This window comes from Chiloscyllium plagiosum, unplaced genomic scaffold (assembly GCF_037043375.1).
Source record: "Chiloscyllium plagiosum isolate Xiang-an unplaced genomic scaffold, Cpla_swu_hap1 HiC_scaffold_37, whole genome shotgun sequence".
NCBI lineage: Eukaryota > Metazoa > Chordata > Chondrichthyes > Orectolobiformes > Hemiscylliidae > Chiloscyllium > Chiloscyllium plagiosum.
The window spans coordinates 15,795,208-15,808,163 of record NW_028270175.1 but is presented as its reverse complement, the minus strand read 5'-3'; the positions used below and the strand labels follow the sequence as shown (position 1 = coordinate 15,808,163).

Sequence of the window (12,956 nt, the reverse complement as noted above, 5' to 3'; positions counted from 1 at the left end):
AATTTAATACTGACCTGGATGATATGATCACAACAAAATCTTCATCATTCATCATGAATAAATATCCTTAGTTTTATCAAAGCCTGAATAAATCAAAAGTCAGGTATCAGCTAGCCCAAGAAAAGCATTAGTAAGATATGCAGTGATACATAGCAGCATCAGATGGTGTAAGCACTAGTGCAATAATTTGAAAGAGAATGGCAATCATGAACTACACAAACATGGTCAAAAATCACATGACACTAGGTTATGGTCCCACACTAATCAAAAGCTTGCAGTTTCAAATAACCCTATTGAACTATTACCTAATGTTGTGTAATTTTTGACTTTGTCCACCTCAGTCCAACACTAACACCTCCACATTATACACAAACATGAACAGTAGCAATCTTTTGACCCAAATGCGATGTTTCACGTATGGAACATGCAGAAGCAGTTTGGCTGTCTTGTTCTACTCAGTAGCAATTGGTGCATACCTTATGACTGGTTTTCTTTGCAATATGATTATATCTTCTAGTACAAAGGACTTGCAGCAAAAAAACCTTTGACTATATGTGTGTTAGATACCTCAATGTGTGTTTGTGAAAGCGACCTGGAGTATTCAATTATGCTTCTCATTGGAAGGAATTTAATATGAAACTTATAAAACTGGAATGGAGGTCACAAGCAACAGTTTAAAAAAATTGTTGTGGTAATGGAGGAAATGAAAATATAGTCTCGAATTTGTAATGGAGATCTCAAAAGGTAAAGTAAAAGTTGGAGTTTATTTGTCTATCTCCTTAACACTTACAAATCTTTAGTTCTCATAGATACTTTTCTTTGTGGAATATGTCAAAGACTTTTTTGTCATAATGCTATATTAATCAGGATGATTACTTTTCTTCGGGGATTATGGTATTGTCTGTGTTTAATATGACTGGCATCTGGTGCACATTATTATGAGTTTATATGAAGTCTTTGAGTGAGAGTTCTAAGAAATAAAACTGTTCATAACATTAGACAAAATCTCAGACATATAAACAATGAGAACACTAAGGTATGTAACACAAATTGTATACCAACTGAACTCCTGAAATCCTTGTGAGTAACAAAAAAGGCATGATATATCTCGGTATTATAGGGCTGTCTATGTAATTTCTATTAGGCAGCCATGATTCACATGCTGTATTAATTAATTGGGATTCTTCAGAGTGTCAATGTAAGTCTTATGGATTTTCAATTTTCTTCCCATGCCTATTAAAGGCATATATCCTTGTTGGAAAGTGGCTGCAAAGGAATGGAGTAGCTCTCTGGTATCTTATCCAAGTAAATATATTTATTTTCAGAGTCTGTTTAGAGGTGGCAGCCTATTCAAGTGTGAGAGTATCTTTTCAAAATTAAATTATATTCCTAAGCAATGTCCACACACATGCACAACACATCTAGTTGAATTATTAACAGATTGGGAAACCGGTGTTGATATTTTTCCCAGCCAGATTGAGGGCTTTATGAAAAATTGTGTAATTAAGATCAACTAATTCTGTGAACTCCAAAAAAAATTCCAACCTAAAATTTTCTGTAGGATTACTACCTGTTTGTCATCACACATCCTCTGCTCACTAATAGGCACTAGATACTGCAAAGGCTATGGACCCTCACAACATCCCGGCAACAATACTTGTGCGCAAGAACAATTCATGTTGCTAGGCAAACTATTCCTGTACAGCTACTTTCTCTCCCTTCAACATAAATGCATTGTGGCACACTGTGTACTATCTATAAATGCACTACAGCAACTCACTAAGACTTCTATAAAATCTTCCAAACGAATGATTTCTACCACCTGAAGGACAAGAACTGCAAATGTACAGGAACACCATCATTTGCATGTTCCCCTCTGAGTCACAAACCATCTTGACTTGGAACTATATTGTCATTCTTTTACTGTTGCTGGGTCAGTATTCCTCAGTTCTTTTCTTGACAACACCTTGAGTGTCCTGACACAAAATGGTCTGCAGTAGTTCAAAAAATCAGCTCATCTCCAGCTTTTCTGGGGCAATTAGGGTTGAGCACGAAGCCCTGGATTTAGCCAGTGATACCTACATCCTGTGAATACATGAAAATAATGATTATTTTACATCACGTTGAGACAAAAGAGCTCTGATTGCATCCTCAAATCTCTCCCTTGTCATTTGAGTTGTTCCTTGAGTTTTGAGGAAGAGTCACTCAAGCTGAAACGTTAACTCTGATTTGTCTCCATAGATGCTACCAGACCTGCTGAGCTTTTCCAGCAATTTCTATTATTGTCTCTCCTTCATGTTTGCATAGTTCTTAGGGAACTGCATTGGCAAATGACAAACATGGGTACGATCAGTTAAACGTGAAGGGGAGAAACTAGAGATTATATAAGCTTGTTAAACATATTTTTATCTGAACTATTTTCATCTTCTTTCCAAAGGTTCTGATTTTTGTTGCAATTTGTACAGTTTCTAAACAGGCCCAAGAGCAAGAAAACCATATAAAAGCAGCAAAAACAGAAATTGCTGGAAAAGCTCAATAGGTCTGGCAGCATCTGAGAAAAAAAGTCCAGTGACCCTTCCTCAGAACAGTTCCAGCATTAAAAAAAGCAAGGTTCTTTTAGATTGTATATTTTAATTTATGTTGACATCCCTGGGTACAAATATGCGGAATATGGTGACAAAACAACTTGTTTTAATTAAACTATAAACAAGATAAATGAAACGTTGCTTCTTGATAAAACATTCACAGAATTGGCAGATAGTAATGAGAAGCTAGTTTCTTGTTGCAGACATTAAATGGGCTCCGAGCCATCACAGCACAGCAATTGTACACCGAGTTAGCAGAGAAAAACGCAACAATTACATTGGAAGTAAAACTTTTAGGTTGAACAACTCAAAATCATACTTTTCCAATATGATTTTCCAAAACGTGAACGATGGTTTAAATTACTTTTAGCGTTTGCTTCAACTTAACAGGCGGATTTTTTTTGGGGAGTTTGATGCTATTAAATTAAAATAAAATATTCCCGCTTTAACAAGGCGGCAGTTTATTTTGGCGGCAAGCTTGTACCGTTTGAGCAGCTGGCGCCAGTTGAAATATAACGGAAGGACCAAACAGAGAGGCGAGAAATTTAAATCAGACGGTAGCGAGGAGTCAATGAAAGCGAATTTGGCGAAGAAAGGGGAAATGTTGAATGGTTAACGCAGTCAGTTAATCTCCGGTCGCTCATGGCCGAAGAGAAGAAGCTGAAGTTAAAGCGGAAGAGAGTTCCTGACCAATCTCGGAGGGAGTTAAACCCTAACCCACGGCTCCCGGCTGTCTGCCATTTAATTAAAGAAACTGGTAGTGATTCTACCAGAGACCAGCCAGGAGCTCAGAGGAAGGAGTAAGTTACCGCGGTTTACGGCCCACTGACTTTCTCATCAAACGATTAAAACGATCACAGTAAATAAAGAACAAGCTGACTAGTTGCAAGTCCACCCTAGCGAAAGGAAACTAAAGTCTAATTCTCCGTGTAAAGAGTATCAGCACAATTCTGACCACTAACCCGTTCCTGAGCTGTACCTCACACAATGACGGCCGTGAATATACGCTATTTCACTATCTGGGTTTTAAAAAAAATCTCGTTTAACATAAACTTGGTAGTTATAGAGTCTTAGAGATGTACAGCACGGAAACAGACCCTTCGGTCCAACCCGTCCATGCCGACCAGATATCCCATCCCAACCCAACCTAGTCCCACCTGCCAGCACCCGGCCCATATCCCTCCAAACCCTTTCTATTCATATACCCATCCAGATGCCTCTTAAATGTTGCAATTGTACCAGCCTCCACCACTTCCTCTGGCAGCTCATTCCATACACATACCACCCTCTGTGCCACTTAGGTCCCTTTTATATCTTTCCACTCTCACCCTAAACCTATACCCTCTAGTTCTGGACTCCCCGACCCCAGGGAAAAAACTTTGTCTATTTATCCTATCCATGCCCCTCGTGATTTTGTAAACCTCTAAAAGGTCACCCCTCAGCCTCTGACACTCCAGGGAATACAGCCCCAGCCTGTTCAGCCTCTCTCTATAGCTCAGTCCTCCAACCCTGGCAACATCCTTGTAAATCTTTTCTGAACCCTTTCAAGTTTCATAACATCTTTCTGATAGGAAGGAGACCAGAATTGCATGCAATATTCCAACAGTGGCCTAACCGATGTCCTGTACAGCTACAACATGACCTCCCAACTCCTGTACTCAATACTCTGACCAATAAAAGAAACCATACCAAATGCCTTCTTCACTATCCTATCTACCTGCGACTCCACTTTCAAGGAGCTATGAACCTGCACTCCAAGGGCTCTTTGTTCAGCAACACTCCCTAGGACCTTACCATTAAGTGTATAAGTCCTGCTAAGATTTGCTTTCCCAAAATGCAGCACCTCGCATTTATCTGAATTAAATTCCATCTGGCACTTCTCAGCCCATTGGCCCATCTGATCAAGATCCTGTTGTGATCTGAGGTAACCTTCATGATCAAATCCATCACCATATCCATGAAATAAAAGGGAAAGTCTGTTTTATACTTTAACTTGTGCTTTTACCTATTATGGGATTGGCCTCGATTGAAAATAGTTAGATACACTACTGTTAATTTTAATAAGACATTTATATGCGATAATATATTCATTCTATATTAAGTACAACTCATTATATACAGTAGTAGCCTTTTCATCCGTTGTCAAACATTTTATATAATTTTGAAGTGCAGTGATTCATGCAGGTATAAATGCAGCAGCTTTGTATTGCACACAACAATACTCCCTCCCATCAGCAGGTAAATGCTGTAAAAACTAATGGTTCGGAAACAGTTAATGTTTGAACTATCCCAAACCCCTCCCAGTCTGGTCTTGTAGTGAAGAACCATTTGGAAGTCTGGCATGGAGTCTACATGTCTTCTTTAACTTTTGCTATAAACAGTTAGTTTCTTAATCTGTGTACAGTATGGTTGCTGAGATGTAATAAGCTATACCTTGTTATTTAAGATGTGAATCTTTTATTGAGACTTATTCATGGTTCATCCTCCACAACTGAACTGTTCCTTTAGACTAGCAGCACTCAACCTGAAATTAAAAAGAGACAGTGGTAGGTACTCAGACATATGTAATGTTATGGCAAACAGCATCTTTATGAACAAGATAACAAGTTCAGTAGTGGGGCACAAAATTAGAGATTTAGGAAAAATAAACACATAAATGACTATTGCAATTGACACTAAAGTCCATGTATTTTCAGGTTGCCATTTGCTGTTTCCAACTGGCTAAACAACGATGATTTGAATGAGAATGACCACATTTGGGCTGTATTGATAAAATCTATCTTTCTGGACAGAGAAGTGACAAATTGGAAAACTGTGCCAGTGCCAGACCTGCCTCCAAGCCCAGAGAAGGTATTTGTTTTCATCGTTTAGAAGGTGGATGCTGCTGGTAAGGTCAGTATTTATTGCCCAGTCTTAAATGACCTTGAGAAGGCAGTGGTGAGCTTCTTGTTTGACCACATCTGAGTGGCTTGCTAGGCCATTTCAGGGACAGTTAAGAGTCACACACATTTCTAATCCACATAAATGTCACACCAGGATTGATCTCTTCCTAGCCCCTGCATTATCCTTGGATTTGGTACCATCCTGTGCAATTGGAAATATCGCTATTTTGGATCCTGCTGCAGTCTACTTAGAGACTGAGGTTAAGGGTAGTGTAGTAGGCTTTTGACATTACGATTGGATCCCTTTATTCTTAGGGATAATAAGTTCATTGAATATTTTCTTCGCAAATTCAAGGTATTTTTATCCATCAGTTCGGACATGGCCAGTAACCCTTTCATTCTTTGGGAGACGGCTAAAGCTTATGCCAGGGGGAATAATAATTTCTTACTGCAGTAGTCAGAAATGACGGAAGGGGAAGAAACAACGCCTGCTTGAGGCCACTAAGAGGGCGTATTTTGATAAACCGTCATTGGTTAAATTGCAGTGGGTTACGGCTCTTCGGTTCACCCTGAACTCTGTGCTTACACACATGGCAAGGAAGGGAATCTCCTTTCCAAAACAGTGATTGTTTGAACATGGTGAACAAGCTGGGCAGGTACTCAATGTATCTTGCTAGGAGAAACAGTGCCACCCAGTCCATTATCTTGATCAGGATGGTCACTTGTGACTCTAAAAAGATCAATGCAGCATTTTGGAAATTCTATTTTGAGCTATATCAGTCTAAGCATTGTGAGGATGGATGGGTTAAGATGGGTCTTTCTTTAAGAACTTGGATCTTCCAAGTGTCACTCCTGAGCAAGCATCTTTTCTTAACAGCCCTTTAACGGTATAGGAGGCTGTGAGACAGATGCAGAGTGGGAACGTGCCTGGTCCTAATGAGTTCCCCAGTGAGTTTTATAAGGAATTTGCAAGCATATTTTGGGACCAATGCTGGATGTGTAATGACTTGTTCAGCCATGATCGTCACCCACCATCCTTGAGAGAGGCTAAGGTTTCTCTTATCCTTCAGAAAGGGAAGACTCCAGAGGAATGTGTCTCTTATAGGCCAATCTCACTTCTGAACTCTGATTTTAAAATTTTGTCCAAGGCTTTTGCATTAAGATTGGAAATTGTGCTGCCTTCCATTGTTAGGGACGATCACACTGATTTTATAAAATGGCCGTACATCCTCGAATAATGTCTGGAGATTGCTGAATATGATTCAAGCTTATCAGCAGCATTAGGTTCAAGGATTAGTGGTCTCCTTAGGCGGAGAAGAAGCATTTGATCGGGTTGACTAGCGATATCTTTTTTTACACCCTTTAGTGATTTGGATTGGGGGAGGTTTTTATTAAGTGGGTGAGGGTCCTCTATACTGAAGCAGCGGTTCTCACCAATGGTGTGAGGTCTAATAATTTTGATATTTGTAGGGGCAGTCGGGAAGGCTGTCCCCTTTTGTCATTACTTTTCACTTTGGTGATTGAGCCGCTGGCAGAGGCGATCCGTAGGGATCCTAATATAGTCGTCCCAAAAGTAGGATCTAAGTCACATAAGATCTCATTATATGCAGATGATCTGGTTTTTCTGTTGAATCCACAGGTTTCGGTATCCTCTATTATTTGGATTGGTATTCTATCTTATCATTTGGCTCCTTTTCGGGCTACAAGATCAATCTCTCAATGAGTTTTGAGAAGATTTGTAGCTCAGGTTGAGGTTCTCGTTGTAGGTTTGCTCGTTGAGCTGGAAGGTTCATTTCCAGATGTTTTGTCACCCTACGAGGTAATATCTTTAGTGGGCCTCTGGGTGAAGTGCTGTTGATAATTCCTGCTTTCTATTTATATGTTTGAGGTTTTTTGGGTTGGTGATGTCATTTCCGGTAGTGACATCATTTCTGGTGGTGATGTCTAACTCGATGTGATTGTTGATAGAGTTCCAGTTGGAATGCCATGTTTCCAGGAATTCTCGTGTGTGTCTCTGTTTGGCTTATCCTAGAATGGATGTGTTGTCCCAGTCGAAGTGGTGTCCTTCTTCCTCTGTATTTAAGGATACTAGTGAGAGAGGGTCATGTCATTTTGTGGCTAGTTGATGTTCATTTTTCCTGGTGGCTAGTTTTCTGCCTGCTTGTCCAATGTCGTGTTTGTTACAGTCCTTGCACAGTATTTTGTAAATACCATGAGTTTTGCCTTTTGTCTGTGTAGGGTCTTTCAAGTTCATTATCTGCTGTTTTAGTGTGTTGGGTTTGTGGGCTACCATGATACCAAGCGGTCTGAGTAGTCTGGCAGTCATTTCTGAGATTTCGTTGATGTAGGGGAGGGTGGCGAGGGTTTCTGGACGTGTTTTGTCTGCTTGTTTGGATTTGTTGCTGAGAAATCTGCGGACTGTGTTCATTGGGTATCTGTTCTTTTTGATTACACTGTATAGGTGATTTTCCTCTGCTCTACGTAGGTCCTCTGTGCTGCAGTGTGTGGTAGCTCACTGGAGTAATGTTCTGATGCAGCTTCGTTTATGGATGTTGGGGTGATTGCTTCTGTAGTTCAATATTTAGTCCACATGTGTTGTTTTCATATAAATATAAATAGAAAGCAGAAATGATCAACAGTGCTTTGCCCAGAGGCCCGCTGAAGATGTTACCTTATAGGGTGACAAAACGTCTGGAAATGAACCTTCCAGCTCAGCGAGCAAACCTACATCCATTAATCTCTCAAAATCAGAGACTATGCCTATGGGAGGTCTTAGGAAAACATCTGAGGTTGAGGGTGAATTACAGTTCCCCTTCAAATGATCACAGGAGGGTTTTTCTTATTTAAGCTTCTGTATTACTCCTGTCATTTATCGGTTGTTTAAGGCCAATTATGCTTGCTTGACAGGATTAAGCGATGAGAAGCGCTTCCTATATCCTGGCTAGGCCGGGTATTTCTTATCAAAATGAATGTTTTCCCCCCTTTTTGCTCTATCCTGTACAAATGTTTCCTCTGATTTTCCCAAGACAAATATTCCAGAGACTTAATGGATGGTTTAGCTTTTTTATTTGGCGCCATAGGCGGCCTCTTATCAAGTTGTCTAAACTGTAGTTGTCACATGGTTTGGGGGCAGTGGATTTCCCAGATATTCGAAGATACAAATTAAGTTCTCTTCTATCGTTTGTTAGTGATTGGGCCTATAAAGACTCGGCATCAATGTGGCTAGGTATTGAGGCCTCCCAGAAAAAACGTCCCCTCATCAGCCTTTTGTTCTTAGATAAAATGAAGATGGTCATGTAATATTGCCGTAATCCAATTGTTATTAATACTGTTAAGGCATGGAGGATAATGCGGCAGAGGGAGGGTAATATGTCCACAATGACATTTCTTACCCCTATAGTGGATATGCTGGATTTTCAACTGGGGGTAATGGACCATGGATTTAAGCTCTGGGCAGCCAGGGGAATCTCCAGTTTGGGTGATTTATTTGAAGGTGAAATAATGATGTCCTTTAACTAAATAACTTATAAATATGGTCAAGACCATTTCTGCTTTTCTCAGGTCAGGGATTTTATTCAAGAAGGGACCACGTTTTTGACCAAACCCTGTAGATCTACTTTGGAGATGCTAAAAGTACTCTCTCTATTAGTACGCTTTATCATATGCTGGGGGGTGATCATTCAGAAGACGTTGAGCGGCTTTGCGTGGTTTGGGAGAGGGAATTGGGGTTGAAATTTCTATGGAGGCATGGGGGGACATTTGCGAGAATGCGAGGAAGATCTCGCTTTGTAATAGGACTCATGCCATACAGATGAAGATTTTACATAGGGTTCATCAGGCTCCAGACTGTCTCTCAAAGTTTGTCCTAAGTATAAGATTAACATCGGTACTCTCACTCATTGTTTGTAGACCTGCCACAGGTGTCCCCACCCACCCTCCCCCAGGTCTGCTGGGTTGGTATAGGCTTTTTATGGAACATATCTCTCTGGACTTTTTCACAAATATGTACTCCATAAAACAGAGAGGTTTTATAGGATATGGCAACCCTTTCTGGACTACTTGGATGTAGATTTATCTGCCATTTTAACTAGAGCTTTCGTGAAGCCATAGCGTTCTGATTTAGTGTACGTGATGATCTTGAAGGAAGAATTCCAAATATTTTATGTGCAATATCGAGTGATCTTGGAGGTTGAGAGCTAATGTTTTGTTGTACTGAGCTGTTTTGCTTGTTCTTTTGTTCAATAACTGTCTTTATTGATTTGTCTGTTTTGCACATGGGTACAGTTGTGCTTCGGGTATATTGTTGCTGTTGTGGGTTTTTTTCTTTTTTTTATTCATTGTTATATGTATATAGAATAATGTTTGCTGGTGTTGCAATTTATGTTCCTTTTATGGTTTTGTAAAGAAAGAAAAGTTAAAAATTTCCAAAAATAAAAGTCACCCACATTGACTGGTCTCAGATAACAAATTAGACTGAATGAGGATGGCAGATTTTCTTTCCCTAAAGATTACTGGTGAATTAAATAGATGTCTTTTGCCTTGAGCTTGGTCCAGCGATGGATATACAAGCTGAATTCCAAAGGTGAGTCTAGAGTGATTCCAGACAGTGTTTGATCAACTGTGACATCAGGGACCCCTACCAAAGTTGTAGTGGGAACCAGAGTAAATCTTTCTGCTGTTTGGAGTCATACATATTGCACAGTAAGGTAATTATGGTGTTTGGTACCCAGTCATCTCAGTCTCATGTTATCACCACTGGAGTGCCTCAGGATAGAGTACTTAAGTCAACCAGCTTCAGCTACTTCATCAATGTGTCAGGTAATGATTTTCCTATCATGAGGTCAAAGGTTGGGATATTATTTGGTTAATGCACAGTTTCAGTTTCATTTGTAAAACATCAGATCATGAAGCAGCCTGTGCCTACATGCAGGATTGCAGATATGTGGTAAGTAATATTTGCACACCTTCAGTGTCAGGTAATAACTGTCTCCCTAGAGTTGGAGTCTTTGCTGAATTTTCTATCAGTAGCTTCCAGTTGGGTCTCAGTTCCAGGACCAGGATAGGTTTAAAGACGACTATTCAGTATTATCCTGATGAGCTGATTCATAATGTTTATTAGTTCTCCTTGGTTTTTTTTTACAAGCCGATGATTTTGGAATTTCACCTTTAAAATGCTGATTTGGATAATTGATTAAGTCGGTTCGAGTTGAGTTTTGGGGTGGGTGGGTGATGTGAGAGAATGCAGTCAGTTTAACAGACTCAACTGTTTCTAGTGCCAACATGTATAAGAATAACTGGCTCGAAGGTAGAAGACAGAAGGTGGTGGTGGAGGGTTGTTTTTCAGACTGAAGGCCTGTGACCAGTGGAGTGCCACAAGGATGGGTGCTGGGTCCACTACTTTTCATCATTTATGTAAATGATTTGGATATGAACATAAGAGGTATAGTTAGTAAGTTTGCAAATGACACCAAAATTGGAGGTGTAGTGGGCAGCAAAGAATGTTACCTCAATGGGATCAGATGGGCCAGTGGGCTGAGGAGTGGCAGATGGAGTTTAATTCAGGTAAATGCGAGATGCTACATTTTGGGAAAACAAATCTTAGCAGGACTTATACACTTTATGGTAAGGTCCTAGGGAGTGTTGATGAACAAAGAGCCCTTGGAGTGCAGATTCATAGCTCCTTGAAAGTAGAGTTGCAGGTAGATAGGATAATGAAGAAGATATTTGGTATGCTTTCTTTTATTGGTCAGACTATTGAGTATAGGAGTTGGGAGGTCATGTTGCGGTTGTACAGGATGTTGGTTCGGCCACTGTTGGAATATTGCATTCAGTTCTGGTCTCCTTCCTATCTGAACGATGTTGTGAAACTTGGAAGGGTTCAGAAAAGGTTTACAAGGATGTTGCCAGGGTTTGAGGATTTGAGCTATGGGGAGAGGCTGAACAGGCTGGGGCTGTTTTCCCTGGAGTGTCAGGGGCTGAGGGGTGACCTTATGGAGGTTTATAAAATCATGACGGACATGGATAGGATAAATAGACAAAATCTTTTCCCTGGGGTGGGGGAGTCCAGAACTAGAATTATGTTTAGGGTGAGACAGGAAAAATATAAAAGGGACTTAAGGGGCAATGTTTTCATGCAGAGGGTTGTGCACGTATGAGCTGTCAGAGGAAGTGGTGGAGGCTGGTAGAATTGCCACATTTCATAGGCATCTGGGTGGGTATGTGAATAGAAAGGATTTAGAGGAATATGGGCCAAGTGCTGCAAATGGGACTAGATTAGTTTGGGATATCTGGTCAGCATGGACAAGTTGGATTGAAGGGTCTTTCCATGCTGTGCATCTCTATGACTTAATAGCAATTCAGCTGTTGTTGGCTTACATATATTTTCTGTGTAATTCTGCATTGGAAATGGGCTGTTCAGATCAACAAGTCCTTGATCCAATGTGGATTCTGTTGAGTCTTCTTCTTTGTTTGAGATTCCAGGGAAGGGAAATAGCGCTGTTGATGCAAAATCCTTACTCGTGGATTGCTACTTCTAGTTTGGTTCCTCCAACTAATTTAAAGCAGGCAGCTGTATTAGCTTTCCATATAAACTTAATGTTTCCTTTCTTGGAAGATGGGTTACCCATGACCTGAGTGTTTCCCTGGACACAAACCTTTACTTGAGGGCTAAATACTGCAAATGCTGGAAATGTGAAACAAACAGAGAAAGCTGGAGAAACTCAGCAGGTCTGGTAAGGTCTGTGGAGAGAGAATTTGTGGAGTTTCTGACTCCACAGATGCTGCCAGATCTGCTGAGTTTCTTCAGCTTTCTCTGTTTGTTTCCGGACACTCAAAGCCTCATCAAATAACACTGACAAAACAGTTAATATTCCTGAATCTGGTCTGGGCACTAGCTGGGATGTTAAAGGGGAGGCACAGTTATAACAATCGGCATTGCAAAGCCTTCCAGTGAATCTGTTATCTTCTCTTGCCTATTGCTTCAACGCTCTGGTACTATAGAGTCCAAAACTCTGTACATTGCTTCAAGGGTAATCTTACTCAATTTTTAGATGTGCTGTTACATCTTGGTTAATACTTTATATTCTATACCCAGCGTGTTATATAGCTGGAGCGCAAAACAGGCAGATCTTATGTGTGAATTGTTTTGTATACGTAAAGCACTCCTATCTCTATTTCAATGACCTATTATTGAATATCTACTAGCGTGCTCATGCATATATTGTGGTGTGTATATGACAGTATTATAAAACACATTCCATGTTACAGAGTGCAAAGTTGCTGTAATGCAGTCAGGATTAATTAGATATTAAAATAATTGATTGGAAAATCCAGACCAGGGTTTTTTGACATGGTGGGACAGGGTAACCACTGAGTGCACTTGACATATAACATTTTGCAGGCATGAGCAAAGTATGAACATTTAGGACTTAGTATATTAGCAACAAGTTTTTTTTAATTTTTCCTGTCCCAAAGTGCTGATGACTGGAAC

At 40.2% G+C, this 12,956-nt stretch overlaps 1 protein-coding gene across 2 annotated transcripts in view; it reads left to right on the top strand.

The window, feature by feature from the left end:
* Window positions 1-3,101: 3,101 nt before the first annotated feature.
* LOC122540380 (uncharacterized) overlaps window positions 3,102-12,956 on the top strand; it is a 30,630-nt gene continuing 20,775 nt past the window's right edge. The window contains exons 1-2 of one of the 2 annotated variants that reach the window (XM_043676024.2): window positions 3,102-3,385; window positions 5,378-5,435. In XM_043676024.2, coding sequence (XP_043531959.2) covers window positions 3,228-3,385; window positions 5,378-5,435 — 216 coding nt within the window. In that variant the 5' untranslated portion in view covers window positions 3,102-3,227. Of the gene's footprint in view, window positions 3,386-5,281; window positions 5,436-12,956 lie in introns of both variants that reach the window. The other variant, XM_043676023.2, reaches the window with a different exon arrangement.